Genomic DNA, 15,935 nt, shown 5'->3' on the forward strand with positions numbered 1-15,935 from the left:
CCCACTGTCCCACTGGATGCGTTAACGCCGTGGGTGGTTGTTGTCTGTCCAAACCGGGTACTGTGCTGCCAGCTGGATGACTTGATACCGTAGTAGGGTAAGCTACTTTATTTAAAGCCTCTGCCTGAAGTGACAGCATCAATCGATTCGCCGCTTGTCTCTCCGCTTCCCTTTCTTCAGCGGTTTGTCTCCTGGAACGTTAACGTAACCAAAAACTAAATCAATTTTCCTTACGACAAAAACAACGAAATATTACATAATGTCATGTAGGACGATACTGAACGATCAAAATTATTTTGAATCGTGTTTCAAGGTGTTATCAATTGTTATGAGATATAACACATGTATAAAGAAAAATGAACACAGGATGGTATTGGGGCTACGTGATATATAAAAACAACTCTGATCGTTTCCCCATCCTGAAAACGAAGGGACAAACGCAATAAAGTTAATTCGATTCGTCGACGTCGACGTCGCCGTCGGTACGCGTTTCTCTAACGTAAAAGCGGCGAGGGTTAAAACGAGACCGATGTCTGTTTTCTAGCATTGGCTCTATTAAATTGGGGGATGGTGGCCGAGGGAAAACCACAAAATGGCCGACTTTTGTTGGATAACTTCGATAGGAATCATCATTTATTAGCCGTTTATCGTTTGTATCCAATGGATCATAATGATAATAATATAACGTTCAATAATTACGAATAATAACGAATTCTATCATGTTATTTATTATATATATATATATATATAGATTTATTGTATACTGATCGTTTTCGACGAAAAGATTCCATAGCAATCTTCCCCTTACCCAATGGACAAAATACCAATCCATTTTGGCCAAGTTTGCTTATCGCTAAGATCCGTTCTCCTCTTGTACATTCAAGAGAGAGAGAGAGAGAGAGAGAGAGAAAGATTACTGATAAAGGATCGGCAACAATTAAACTCCAAAAGTTATACTCCCGTCCGGTAGGCGCCGGCTAAGATAACCCGACCAATCAGGGTAGCGAGCACTCTAACACGAGCCACGAACGAAACATAGTCGTTCCATTAGAGTTAATCTCTGGTCTTTGGTAATTAAACGATTTCGTTGTACCTACCTTTGTTCTTATCCAAGATACCGATCCTATCTTACACTTATTTAATCTTTCTCTATCTCTCTCTCTCTCTCTCTCTCTCTCTCTCTTTCTCTCTCTCTCGTTTCCTCTCTTTTCTTTTTCGTTTTCTCGACATTTTGCATTTTTTATTTATTAAATTTTATTTCATATATCCTTCTTACAATACTATTTAAAAAAAGATGTATCAATTCGACGCTGATTCGATGCTGATTCAACGATTGCCCATTGTAACAACAAACAGCAAAATTGTTTGTCAAAAAAAAGTTGAATTATTTCGAATTGAATTTTTTCATTTCCTTATTTTTTTTTCTTTTTTTTAAGAAAATTAAGGGCCCTCCTCCGGCGATACCCATTTCGAGATGTGTATGTTAATCACATTAAAAAAAAAAAAAAAAAAAAAAAAAAAAAAAAAAGAAAAAGAAAGACCAGTGGTCTTCGTCCGACGTGTCCCAAAACAGCGTGTATTATAACGTGATTCGACCGACCCGATGATCATAAAACTATCTCTTACTTTTTACCTTCCCTTTTTTCTATGTCGTTGTTATTTTTTCTTTTTTTTTTTTTTATTTCTCTTTTTCTTCTTCTTTCCTTCTTTTATCCTCTTTCTCTTTCCTTTTTTTCCTCAAGCCGAGATCCCTCTTCCCTTTTCTTTTCCTTCTCCTCCTTCTCCTCCTTCTCTTCATCCTTCTCCTTCTGTTCCTCCTCTTGCCTGTCCCCGTCGCCCCCAACTTCTTGTGATCTTCTCCGATAGACGTAACGAGATCCCAAGTCTTTTTCTCTCACGCGATGTCGTAATAATTTACTTCTCTCTCTTTTTCGAATTTCTCATTTCGAGAGAGTCTGTCTCCATCTCTCTCTCTCTCTCTCTCTCTCTCTCTCTCTCTCTCTCTCTTTCTCATTTCGAGAAAGTCTCTTTCTAAGTTTTTCTACTTCTTCTCTTTTCCTTCCGTGTTTAATAGTAACACGATCAAACGTAGGAAATGAACTATTTTCTTTCCTTCTTTTTTGAGATAATACGAAAAACTAATTCGAGTGATCTTTAGTCAATAGGATATTAAAAAAAAAAAAATATATATATATATATATATATGTTATAAATGATTTGTTTTTCAAACGTTTAATACCTATTTATAATACTTTTAATTGATAAGATCGAGCTTACAATCTTATGCTTATAATCTTATGCCTTTTGTGAAAAGGAAGGAAAAATAGAAAAAAAAAAATAAATATTATTTCTCGATCAACCCGATCTTATATACAGAACGAAAGAGAGAGAGAGAGAGAGAGAAAGAGAGAGAGAGAGAGAGAGAGAGAGAGAGAGAGAGAGAGAGAGAGAGAGAAAGAAACGACAGTTTTAAATTAGATTTATTATATCGGCATATCGTTTAGGATGTCAAAAATATCGACAGGCACCGAATGATCCTTTTAAACGATAAACGTTGACGAATTTATCCATTAACGAGAATTCTCTCTATGTTCTCCCAGAGTTCCCCGGGAATACTGGTTATGATTAACGCGAATTAGATCGTAGATCGGCAAATCCATTGCGGTTACGCCGTTGCGCCAGTGACAGCTGCTCCTACGCCCGTGCAAGTAATTAACGCGGTTAGCAATTAATAATTGAGGGCGCCGTGCCGATTACATTTTGCAGCCCCCAATGTGTGTAGCAGCATCTACACTCTAGTGAACGTACGGCTCGACTTCGACTCCAACCTTCCTGCCTAACCCCACCTTCACCACAGCCCAAAGTCCACCCCACAGCTCATTCCACCCAACTCTATCCGATTCCACCCGCCGCAACCTACCCCTTTCCACCATTCTATCCGATGATACAACAAACGGTGTATTTCCCTGCAACCTGGGACGCATTATTCTCATTGTTATAGAACCAAGTGTAAACGCGGATTTTCTCATTGAAATGTTCTCATCTCGAATCAATGATCAAATTGATTTATCATTTAAGATCGATAGAAATTTATTAATCCGCCTTACAGATCCTTTAATTTTCTATTTATTCAGGTGAAATTATTCTTCTTTTTTTTTTTTTTTTTTTTTTTTTTTTTCATTTTCTTAAAACTTAAACAATTCCCCGTGATATAGATAATATCTTTGGATCTAAAAGTTTCATCTGAAAGATATTTTCTAAAAATGTTTTGTTTGAAAAAAAAAAAAAAAAAGAAAAAAAAAGAAAGAAAGAAAAGAAAAAATTATAGTATCATTTATATTCGTACAATTATTATAAATATATATACATATAATATAATTATATCAGTATATTTATTATATTATATTTATTATTGATTCTGATATTATTGTATTATAATTATACCGTTCTCTAATCATACTTTTATTACTATATCATTATATAATACGATATAATTAAATTATCGTATGACATTTAATTAAAAATAATTATATCAATACGATTATATTACGTATTAATCGTACAATTTTCTTTTGGATTTAAAAAAGGAGAAAGAAAAAAGAAATTTTTTTTTCAAAACTTCGGATATAATGTAATAAAACTTGTGTAAATCTGTAACTTGATATAATACAATAGTTATATAATTGTATAGAAGTTCAAAAAAGATTTAATCATAGAATTCATTTGATAAGCCTTTGATCATTGGCCTTTGCCACCCACTGCCCCTCCCTCCTGCCCCTGCCACCGCACAAGATTTAAAACGATCATTTTTATTTTCTTTTTCGAGAAGAAACTGATCGTATTAAATATTAATTTTCTGTCATTTAAGTCATTCCATCATTTAATCCTGTGTTCCGTCGTCAATCGTGCGTGCGGTCAACCAAGATCAACTTCTTTTTCCGTCGGAGACGACATAAAATATACACACATACACACACACACATACACACACACATACACACACACATACACACACACATACACACACACATACACACACACACACATACACACACATACACACACACATACATTTATTTTTATCGTTCTTATCAATACTAATGAATAATATATATCTAATTCCACTAATTCGTTCTTCCGCATGATCGAACGACTAAATTGATTAAACCAATGATTAATACATATTAATAACCTACACACATATTTACGTGTATGTATATGTTAAATATCTAATAAATAGATAGAAAAGATTTTTTTTACTCTTATTAAAGAACGACCGAACTATTTGAATGTAAATTCGTTTGATTTCATCTTGTTTGATACATCCTTTCTATAGACATAACTAATCCCTAATGGTAATCTCTTATAAATTAACACGCGATTACAGTTTAAGAACTTGTCGTTCTCCTCCTCGTCGTCGTCGTCGTCGTCGTCGTCCTCGTCGTCGTTGTCGTCGTCGTCGTCGTTGTCGTCGTTGTCGTCGTTGTCGTCATCCCGTACTAGTTATGATAATGATTGGAGAAGAAGAGAAAAAGAGAAAAGGAAAAGAAAAGAAAACAAAAAAGATGGAAAGGAAATAACCTTTTGGATTAAGTAGTTTAACTTGTTCTTTGACTTGTGTTAATGAATATATTTTTTTCAAACACCGATCGTTTGACACCGTCTCGATCTACAATGATCGATAAGTAACTAATTTCAATTTAGATCTTCTTCTTCTTCTTCTTCTTCTTCTTCTTCTCTTGTTCTCTATTTTTTCTATTTTTCTATTTTTTCTCTTTTTTTTTTTTTTTTTTTTTTTTCTTTTTGTTGAACATACGAAGATACAGATGCAGAGATCGTAGATACGAAGAATTTTAACCGCGTAAATCGATCACTAAATAAAAATATAATCGTCTGTGGTATCCGTTCGATTATTGATCGTAAAAAATATCGAAATATTACGATCGATTGTCTTACATACGATCGATAATAAAGGAGAAGAAATATCGTTCCGAATATACCGTTATAATATACCTAAGCGCGATTACGATCTATAGAAACGATCTGCTATCTCTTCGAGTAACGATCACCATTAAATCTTTCATAGCAAAATGATATCTAGTTCTCGATCTATATATAAAAAAAAAATAGATAAATAGATAAATAAATAAATAAATAAATAAATAAATAAATAAATAAATAAATAAAAAACAAGAGAGAAATAAAAAAAATACAAAAAATATCTACACATACTCATACACATATATATATATATATATAAAAGGAAGACGTAAGTATCAGGAAGAGAGAGACAAAGAGGGAGAGAGAGAGAGAGAGAGAGAGATAGTTCTGGTTAAAAGAGATACTCTTTATCTCGAAGAAAAAATATCGTGTATTTACATAGAAGATTCATGATGACTCGAGAGTATCGCGATATATCTATGTATGTATATACCAATAATATCACGGACGGATCGAAGTTACAAATCATTTTCCGTGCTCGATCATCCAGAGCGATGCGCGCTTCGCTTCGATCGTTTTCGCACGGAAGAGAGAAAGAGAGAAAAAAAGAGAAAGAGAGAGAAAGAGAGAGAGAGAGAAAGAGAGAACCGGTTGAAAGAGAATATGTACCTAATGTCGGGAACGTAGGCAGGACGTCGAACGATATAGTAGATATATAGTAGATATATCCGACATAGCTTTGGTGATCGTGTTCGAACGGTTACCAGTAGGCGTTCTCGTACACAGAAGTCGATGAATCTTTAAACGAGTCGAATCGGTGTACCCAAGTGAATGAGATAGATAGAGACAGATATAGAGATAGAAAGAGAGAGAGAGAGAGAGAGAAAGAGAGAAAGAGAGACAGAGAAAGAGAGGAAGGTTAGAGATATCGAAGTCCGATTTCCAGGCGTCGGATTCGAATCGTTTGACAGTTTAAAAGCCAAGAAGTTCGTGCTGAGAGGGAAGAACCCGTCGGCTGGTTGGCGTAGAAAGAGAGGGCTGATGGGATGAGAGTGGGAGGATTTCAAGGAGGGTTAGCACCCCTCTCCAATGACGGTGAGACGGGGAGAGAGGTGATGGTTGGCAGTCAAAGCAGGAGGGTGGTACGCTTCTACTCCTCTTGCCGATGTTGCTGATGTTGGTTATTGAAAGTGGTGGTGGTGGTGGTGGTGGTGATGGTGCTGCTGCTGATACTACTGCTGCTGCTGCTGCTGCTGCTGCTGCTACTGTTACTGCTACTGCTACTGCTACTGCTGCTGCTGCAGCAGTGGTAGTGGTGGTGGTAGTGATGGTGGTGGTGGTGGTGGTGGTGGTGGTGGTGGTGGTGGTGGATGAGAGAACGCGACGGGAGGGTGCGGACTACATTATGTACGGGACAAGGCTAAGCTGTTAGGTAGCTGAATTATTGAGACCGAGTTATCTCGTCTCTGCCTACAGTCATCTTGTTACTTTAAACGCAGCTGCTGCTCGCTTGCTCGCTCGCTCGCTTGCTCGTTCGCTCGCTTGGACTACCACTGAAACTTTGAGCTAGATTCGTAACACGGATTCACTCGTGGTAGATCGTCACTGAAAACACCCTCTCGCGACGTCCTCTTTCCTTTATTTCTATTCTATTCTATTCTATTCTATTCTATTCTTTTCTTTTCTTGTTTTTTTTTGTTCTTCCTATTTGTACTTTTCTCAACTGATTTTTCTTTAAACCTTCGTCAAAATTGCAAATAAATTTTCCTAACTTTTCGATATATCAAACATAATATCATCTAATGATTTGCATCGAACACTTTCTATTTATCTGGTTATTTATCTCTACTAGAGAACACATGTAATATACGTATGTACGAGTAAATCGAGTCAAGAGATTTAATTAGAAAATAACATCTCTATGAGAACGGGATACATATAAATGAGATGAAATTTACATATATACGCCATTGATTATTGAATTTTTATTTTGTGCTCGTTTGTCGTCAAAAAAAAAAAGAAAAAAAAAAGAAGAAATAAATAAATGAATAAAAAAGAAAATAAAATAAAGAGAAGAAAAAAGGGAAAGGAAAAGCAAGCAAACGAAAATCAAGAAACACGGAAGGAAAAAATATATGTATACACATGCACGACGCAATGTTGTATTATTCCGGGAACTGAGAAGAAGGAGGACGTTTTAAAGGAGAAAGAAAAAGAACAAAAAATTAAAGACCCATTGATTTTCCACGAACTATTTATAGGATAGATATAAGTTAGACCAAAAAAATAAAAAAAAAAAAAAGAAAAAAAAAAAGAAAAAAAAGAAACAAAGAAACAAGAAAAAACAGGATAACACAGAGGTACTCGAGGTCCATTTCCCAAGAAGGAATTTCCAATTCTTTCAACTCGTCGGTCTCGTTCCTGTTATCACTTGAATCCTTCCTCGGTCGGACCTATCCACGCGTTTACCGCTTTATCGCATATATATATGTACATAGATACATACATACGAACATATATGTATATATGTATATATATATATATATATGTATCTATCTATTGTACGCACATATATATATATATGTTTGCTTAGGTAGTTACCTATACATATATGTTTTTTCGTAGAAGGGCCAAAAGAGGTAGAGAACGACAACAGGGAGTACGACAACAGGCGGCTTTTAGAAATTTACTCTGCGGTGGCAGGTGAGTTGGAGGAAGAAGAGAAAAGAATAAGAAAGATTATGCTGGTGTTAGTGGTGATGTTTATGATGGTGATGGTGATGGTGGTGTTAGTAGTGATGGTAGTGATGGTGAAACTGATGGAGCTTGTGGAACTGTTGTAGGGCTGGTGAAGCTAGTGATGGTGATGGTGATGGTGGAGAATGTCGCCGTGCTCGTCTCGCCGTCGAGACGCCCCTGAGTTGTATTATCGAAGGACCGCGCCACGAACGGGGCCCCTTTTATCTAAATGACGTGTTTTCGTCCTTCCTTATCTTGAAGAGACTCCATACAGTTCGACTCCCAATGTGCTCTTGAGAGAAACGTATATACATGTGTGTGTGTGTGTGTGTGTGTGTGCGTGTGTAAGAGAAAGAGAAATAAAGATTTGCCTTTTCTCTTTCTTGCTTTAACACAAACTGTTCGGTTGCTATTAAAATTCCGATGGTGGCATCGAGCACGCGTTTTCCTTTTCCAATTCTTCCATTTCTCTCAATTTTTTTTCTCTCTCTCGAACGAAACTGTGCTTGGTTAAATTTGGCCATTTTAAATGATGTTACTGACGTGTATATATATATATATGTATGTGTGTGTATGTATATGTGTATGAGTGTAATATATATAGGTTTGCATTCTAATACGTAACAGGTACGATCAGATGTTTTCTTCTTAATTACACGATCGGATTATTTGATAAGAAACACACTTCGATGTATTAATAATTATTACGAATTTAAGCACAGAAATGAATGTTTACGATATACGTAAGTACACACACATATATATATATATATATATATATATATATATATGTAATTGAGCCAAGTACCGTTATAATATGCGACGTACGATTTTATCTTTGTTTATAAAACGTCGACAATGCGTACTCTTCGATAGTTAAATTCATATTAAATGGCTATAGTTATTATCGTCCTGTATATTAAACCTTCGAAAATTGTTGCTTATATCCATCATCGATACGATCATTGATATCGATCATGTCTCCTTGTTATGGAAAACATATATATATATATACGTATATATATATATATATATATATATATATATACGTATATTTTTTTTGAAAGATAAGATGTATCTAAGTGTATTAAATCGTTGCTCGGTCTTTCAATCTTAGTTTTCATTGAAAAAAATAACAAAGGATAAGAAGAATAAGAAAAAGGTAGGAGATAAGGAAGTGATAGTTAATATAAAAAAAAAAAAAAAAAAAAAAAAAAAGAAGAAGAACGAAAAAAGAAAAAAGAGGAAAAAAGAAGAGCAAAAAAAAACAAAAATATATTTTCACGATAATACATACATATATGCATATCTGTAATTCGTTGAATGAAAATTCGTCAAACTTACCGCCATTTCGTTCGTCTATTTTGGAACCATGTTTTCACTTGCGCATCCGTCATCTTCAAGGACTTTGCTAAGGCCGCTCTCTCGGCCGACGCGAGATACTTCTGTTTATGAAAACGTTTCTCCAACTCGGCGATCTGTATCCTTGTGAAGCTCGTTCTTGGTTTCTTCCTCTTAGGTGGTGTCCTGTTTTGATAGGGATGACCGATTCTTCTTGGAAATGCTCCAGCTACTGCTTTTCGATCAAACAAAAATAAAAGTACATTGATAAAGACCTTACGAATGTTTACTGTGTATAAATTTATATTATATGTAAATATAAATATAGAGAGCATATAATATTTCATATCGTATATGTAATTTTATATGTAATTGTAATGAAACAGAAAGAAAATAATATATATATATATATATATTTAATGTTAATTTTTTTATATTGGTATATACAATATAATATAATATAATAATTTTGATAATATACATTTCTATCGATTTTTGATACATATTATATATATATATGTATATTTCTTTCATTATATATATAATCTAATAAAATAAAGTAATATCGAATATTTATCTGTTATTTTTTTGTTTCTTTTTAATAATTAATCCATCTAACTTTTAATCTGATTACGTTATCAAATTTCAAGGAAAAATATCCCTCCCCCCTCCCGTCCTCGTATTATTCTCATTGCTTAAAAGAAATAAGAATGAAAATTGATAATTTAAATCGATTATCGAAGCTCATAGGAGCTCGTGAATCTAGTGGAATCTCATTTGTATTTGCTAACAGGTGCGTTTGATTCGCCGTAAGGACATTAATAAAATAACCGTTAATCCGATATCGTTTGCACCAGTTCCATTACACACAAGCAAGAAGTCGGCAGCAAAAGATACAAACAGGAATCGAAATAAACTTTTATCTGGGTAGGAAGGAAGGAGAAAGGGGATTTAAGAGGGAAGAGGAAGGAGGGCACTTATGCGAAAGTAACCGTGTAAATCGCAACGGGGAACTCGTTTGCGCACTCGTTATCGAAATGCCACCTATCCGAGGCAATTATCGCACGCACTATTATATCGAGAATAGCTAATATATTATATTATACATATGTATATTATATCCGTTCCGCTTAGCACGAGATCCTGTTTATCTTTGACTATTTAAATAGTCCATCGAGAGTTGTCCTTAAGAGAAGGAGAGAGAGAGAGAGAAAGAGAGATAGAAAAAAAAAATAATTTATACTAATCTCATTACACGAAGAGCACCGATCGCAAATAGATCGTTTGATGGAACATTTTTTCCTTTTTTTTTTTTCAAACATTTTCGATAACTCGATATCTCGATCGTTACGATTATTATTATTATTACTTAAGGTTTTCTTTTAATTAACATATGGAACGAAATATGAACGAACGGAATTATTCAAATGTATCTACTTTTATGCGTATTTAATGAATTTATAACTATTATATATATATATATATATATATATATATATATATATGTATATATATGTATATATATTTTTGTATATATATATTATATATTGTATGTATATATAAATCAATTCAAGAATAAATTATTATATTTAATTATTATATATAAGATTGATATTGATTGCATTAGTTTGGAAATAAAGGAATGAAAAAGAAATTTTGTCTTATTCTCTTTTTATTTATTTATTTATTTATTTTTTCTTAATCATCGAACTTTCTTAATCAAGCGAAAAGAAATGACCAATGAATTTAATTCAAGAAATATATTATTCTATATAATAAATTTCTAATTATAATTATACATACGATTATTATATACTGTATTAGTTTAGAGTAAGATGAAATTAATTTCATTTGTTGTTCGTATAATTGAATTGAATAAAAAATGTTTCGATTTATCGAGAAAGAAGAAGGACAACTAAATAGATGACTAGATAGATAGATAGATAGATAGATAGTTAAATAGTTAGATAGATAGATAGATAAATAGATGAATATAGAATAAAAATATTCTGTAAAGGCTATGAAACCGCAAGAGTTAAGCCATCCGTCAGTTCGAGGAGCACCTGACAATCATCGTCGGAGAATCTTTAGTCACGTATTTACGAGGACAAAGATGCGCACGACGAGAACGACTTTGCGGTGGCCTTCCACGGTCTATCATTTTCTTTATTTCTGTTATGGTATTTCCGTCGAGGATACGAGTGTGGTCGATCCTTCCTTAAATCACCGAATAAAACGAGAGAATAAGATATATTTAAAATTTTTCATTTCGAATTTATGTACATGGAAATAAAACATCATACGAGATAAGTATATATATATATATATATATATATATATATATATATATATATATATATATAAAATTAATGAAGACATTTTAATAGCCACGACGATTTGAATAAAATAAATATCAAACATAGATACGTATATAAATATCTTTCAACTATATCTAATCGTTGATAATTATTATTTCCTCATATTTCCGAGAAAGAATTGAAACACACGAAATTATGTTGAAACAATTCACGTAAGAATTATTTTCGAAATATAATATTAAAAAAAAATATATATATATATATATATATTTAAAAAGAATACGTAAAAGTAATTCGAGTAACTAGATAAAATAATTCGATAATTCGAGAGTATAGTAAAGAGATAAGTAGTTATTTATCTCTGTTAGCTATTCGATTCGATTAGGTAGGTGTCGGTATAAAAATCAATATTCGATCTTGATGGTAATAATACGAGAAAAGACGATCGTGTTAAGTGAATTTTCCAATAATACTATTACCGCAATCAACTCGTGAAAATTTATTTGTATATTAGATTTTAATTATCGCATTCATCCTACTCGTTGTGATATTTGAATGTTAACTTTCTTTTCCTTATATATATATATATATATATATATATATATATTTTTTTTTCTTTTCTTTTCTTTTTATTTTTCTAATAAATGAAACAATATCCATCTTTTTTTTTTTCTTTTCTATTGGAAATAATTTTAATCTTTTTCTCTTTCTCTCTCTCTCTCTCTTTCTCTCTTTTTCTCTCCTTTTCTATTTCTTTCTTCTCGATGTATCTGCACGCACCTCTTTATCGAGATCATTAAATAGCTTATCTTCGATAAGTGGTAACGACGCGCGAACGTCTGGCTCTAAAATCGCTTTTAATCCAATACGAACATACGTATTACCATTCATAATGAGATACAACTATAATAAACGATTATAGTTCAACTTAAAATTACTAAGGTAAAAGAATCGTCCGTTGAAATAATTTCGATAAAGTTCTTGTGTATACAAAAAAAAAAAAAGAAGAAGAAAAAAGAAAAAAAAAGAAAAAGAAAGAAGAAGAAAAAAGAAAGAAGAAATTTAAAAAAATATTAAAAGAAACAAAGAAAAAAGAAAAATTTACTCGAATAGATATACACATACATACATATATATATACATATATATATATATATATATATATATATATATATATATATATATAAATATAAATATCTTTATACCGATGGAGTAACGAGATATTTCAATTCGATCATGTCTCCCGTATCGCATAAGAGTACAAAGAATCATTTTCGTTGACGCACCTTTCTATCTCTCTTTTCTACCCACACGTTTAATACGAGTACCTATTCGATAAAAGGGACTCATTTTCCTTCGGCACGAAGTCTCTCATTACGTCGGCATAGCTAGTTCTCTTATTCTCCTTCTTCGTCTTCTTCTTCGTCTCGATCGAAGGATCGCGTGCATCCTTCTAAGGATTGCATAGCCGAGCTCTACTAAGAGAAGCTCCGAAGATGTAAATACGCGAATATGTCTCTCCTCTTGAGACCATTCAAATATCCTTCGTTATACGTACGTATATAAAGATATCTATGTAATATATAGTTATATACATACGAATAGAGTATGCAGACAGTACTCAACTACCATCCTAAGTACCAACATATATTTAGAGATAGGCATTGAGAAATCGACGATGTATTTTAGAAATAGAACCAAACTGGTATTGAAATTTTATGGTTACCATGATAAAATAATATTTCCAATATCTATAATCGTACTTTTATAAAATACAATTTATCGGTTAAGTATATACGTATATACGTATACCTACTTATACCAGCGAGACAATTATTTAATGATAAGATTAAGACAATACCATTCAATGATTCTATATATATATATATATATATATATTTATATATATATAACCATATATATGTATAAGGTTAATTCATTCAAGATTTTCTAGATTATTCGAATTCACTATCAGTCTCTAATTTTGAAGTATATATATATATATATATGTATGTATATATATATATATATATATATATATATATATATATATATATATATATATACGTTAATGTATATATCGTTTATTCTTCTCCGACCATTAACTGTCTCGTTTATGACCGATTATTTTCATATGATAGACGTCGATATAGATCTGTGCCCAAGTAGGAGGATAATGGAAATGCAATTTCGAGATTAACGAGACCGATAACGAGCAATAGAGGGAAAGAGAGAGAGAGAGAGAGAGAGAGGGAGGGAATAAGCTGCACCTACGATGCGGAAAATTTCTTGGAAAATTAAATTTGACGCATAACAACTCCTCCTCCTCCTTCTGCTTCTCCTCCTCCTTTTCATTCTCATCCTCCTCATCTCTTTCCACTTTCAATCCTCTTCCATCTTCCTCTACAACTTCGACCGTAACCAACAGGAATGATCGTTAAAGGGTAAACGGCCATCGGCTGAATATTACCCCCATTATCCGTCCCTCTTTCAACCACCCCCTTGACACCGTTCACCCTTTACCTATCTCCTTTATCTCCGGCCCCTTTCTCCCACCTCAAATGTCCCCCTCCTCCCCTCCGTTTGTCTTAGGTAATATTTGATAGGTAAGTTCACCAATCGCTATTCCAAAAATAAATCCCTCTTACTGCATAGAATTCGTGACCGATCGAAATCTAACATTCTATATTATTCTCGATCATTCTCTTTCGAATCTATAAATAACTTCTCTATCCTCCCTTATTCTGTTCACAGTTTAAGACCCAATCTTCTTATGTGATATGTCTTGTGAATGGTGAAAACTCAGTGACTTTAACGAAACGTTAGATTTAATTTAATTATCGAAAAAAAAAGGTTCAACGATTCGATATTACTTTTTTTTTTATTTATTTATTTATTTATTTATTTTTTTTTCTTTTTATCGCAAGAATTACAATTAAACAATCCTTCGATCTGATAAACATTGAAGCGATACAAAGTACAAAAGAAAAAAAAATTAATCATCAATTATATCGATGATCTAGGATTCGAAAAAAAAAAAAGAATTCTTGCCTATTAATTTTCGCAAAAAAGAAAGAAAGAAAGGAAAAAAAAAGAGAAAAAAAGAATAGAAGAAAAAATTAATAAAATATAAAGAATGCGATCTTGTAATCGGATAAATATTGAAAGGATATAAAAGTAATATCATAGATCAAGATATCAATTAGTTCTACTTTGTTGATCACAGAACTCCGATAATAACGAGATCGATGGTCATTAATTAACAATCGATCGAACTCGAATCGTTTTCTAATCTCGCATTCAAGCGAGGCCGATAGCGCGTCTCTCACTGTCGGCACGATCCATACATACGTAAATACGTACATACATAAATACATACATAAATACGTACGTATGTACATACATAAATACATGCATACATATTATGCTTACCTTCTTCGATCGATCGCGATTCTAAATAGATTATTTAGATATATCTATAATTGGTATATAAGGATTAAAGATAAAAATGACATTAAAATTATACCGCAGAATTATATACACATACACTTACACGTACACGCAAGCACGTAAAACAACGAAATTATTATATAGATATAGTTATTAACTATGTTTGTGTATATTAGAAATCTTATTTCAATGATTAAGATCTTTCTATATACGTATGACAAATTCCTTTAATAAATGTAAGATTATCAAGAAAAAAGATCTTAATGGTGTAAACCAACGATCCTTTTGTGGTTGATAATAGATTTTCAAAGAGGGAGTGAGAAAGGTGAAGTTAGACTAGTCTCTATGTGTTAATCGTTAACGTGTCTAATGATATTCTAGTCGGAACCGAAACTTCTACCATGCCTAAGTGACTTTAGCTCGGAGAAGCTCGTTATCGTATATATTAGGCGCTTTCGGTTAAAATATCAAAAGGGGTTAAATTTTGGATCTTTTTGGGTCCAATTATTTTTACAAGGACGACATTGATATATAAAATTTATAATAAAAATTCGTTCGTTATATTAAACTCATATATTTTTATACTCGTTTTATATACTATTCGTATTTATATTTTATATATTAACTCGTATTATTAATTATATATATATATATCTTTTTTCTATGTTTAATATAAAAAATGAATTTTTATTAAAAAAAGAATATATTTATATGTAATATGTATGAAATATTTTCTCGATATTTTTGGTTTCTACCAAATTAAAATTGGCATTGTAAAATTCGGACACCTTTCGTAATCTCTTCACAAGCCATTAGTACTACCACCATCACTACCATCACCATCACCACCACTACCACCAACAGTATTGCCGAACTTCCTTTGTCCTTTGTCCCTGGTTACTTTAACTACCCTTAAAAGATACATGCATTTACAAAACTCCGTTGAGTGAAAGCCGAAACGACTGTGAAACGAGGGACAGAGACGGGTTTTCTGGGAAGGTGGTAAGGCGGAGGTGGTGCCGGAAGAGGAAAAGGTTGAGGAAGAAGAGAAAGGGAAAGAGGAGATAGAGGATGAGGAGGATGAGGATAAAAAGGAGAAGGAGGAGGAGAAGGAGGAGGAGCAGGAAAGTGGTAGACAGGATAAGA

At 32.8% G+C, this 15,935-nt stretch overlaps 1 protein-coding gene and 1 long non-coding RNA gene across 3 annotated transcripts in view; one reads left to right on the top strand and one right to left on the bottom strand.

Moving 5' to 3' along the window:
- Positions 1-15,935, bottom strand: part of LOC124949845 (homeobox protein 9) — a 41,666-nt gene that overhangs the window by 1,942 nt on the left and 23,789 nt on the right. Inside the window, exons 3-4 of one of the 2 annotated variants that reach the window (XM_047495578.1) lie at positions 9,025-9,253; positions 1-191 (exon numbers count right to left, since the gene is read on the bottom strand). The exon at positions 1-191 is cut by the window's left edge and continues 1,942 nt beyond it. In XM_047495578.1, coding sequence (XP_047351534.1) covers positions 1-191; positions 9,025-9,253 — 420 coding nt within the window. Of the gene's footprint in view, positions 192-9,024; positions 9,257-15,935 lie in introns of both variants that reach the window. The other variant, XM_047495577.1, reaches the window with a different exon arrangement.
- Positions 6,311-8,515, top strand: LOC124949846. Its single transcript, XR_007101177.1, has 3 exons — positions 6,311-6,373; positions 7,567-7,644; positions 7,785-8,515. It is a non-coding gene; the product is annotated as an uncharacterized LOC124949846 (long non-coding RNA).

This window comes from Vespa velutina, chromosome 6 (assembly GCF_912470025.1).
Source record: "Vespa velutina chromosome 6, iVesVel2.1, whole genome shotgun sequence".
In the NCBI taxonomy this organism is placed as follows: Eukaryota; Metazoa; Arthropoda; class Insecta; order Hymenoptera; family Vespidae; genus Vespa; species Vespa velutina.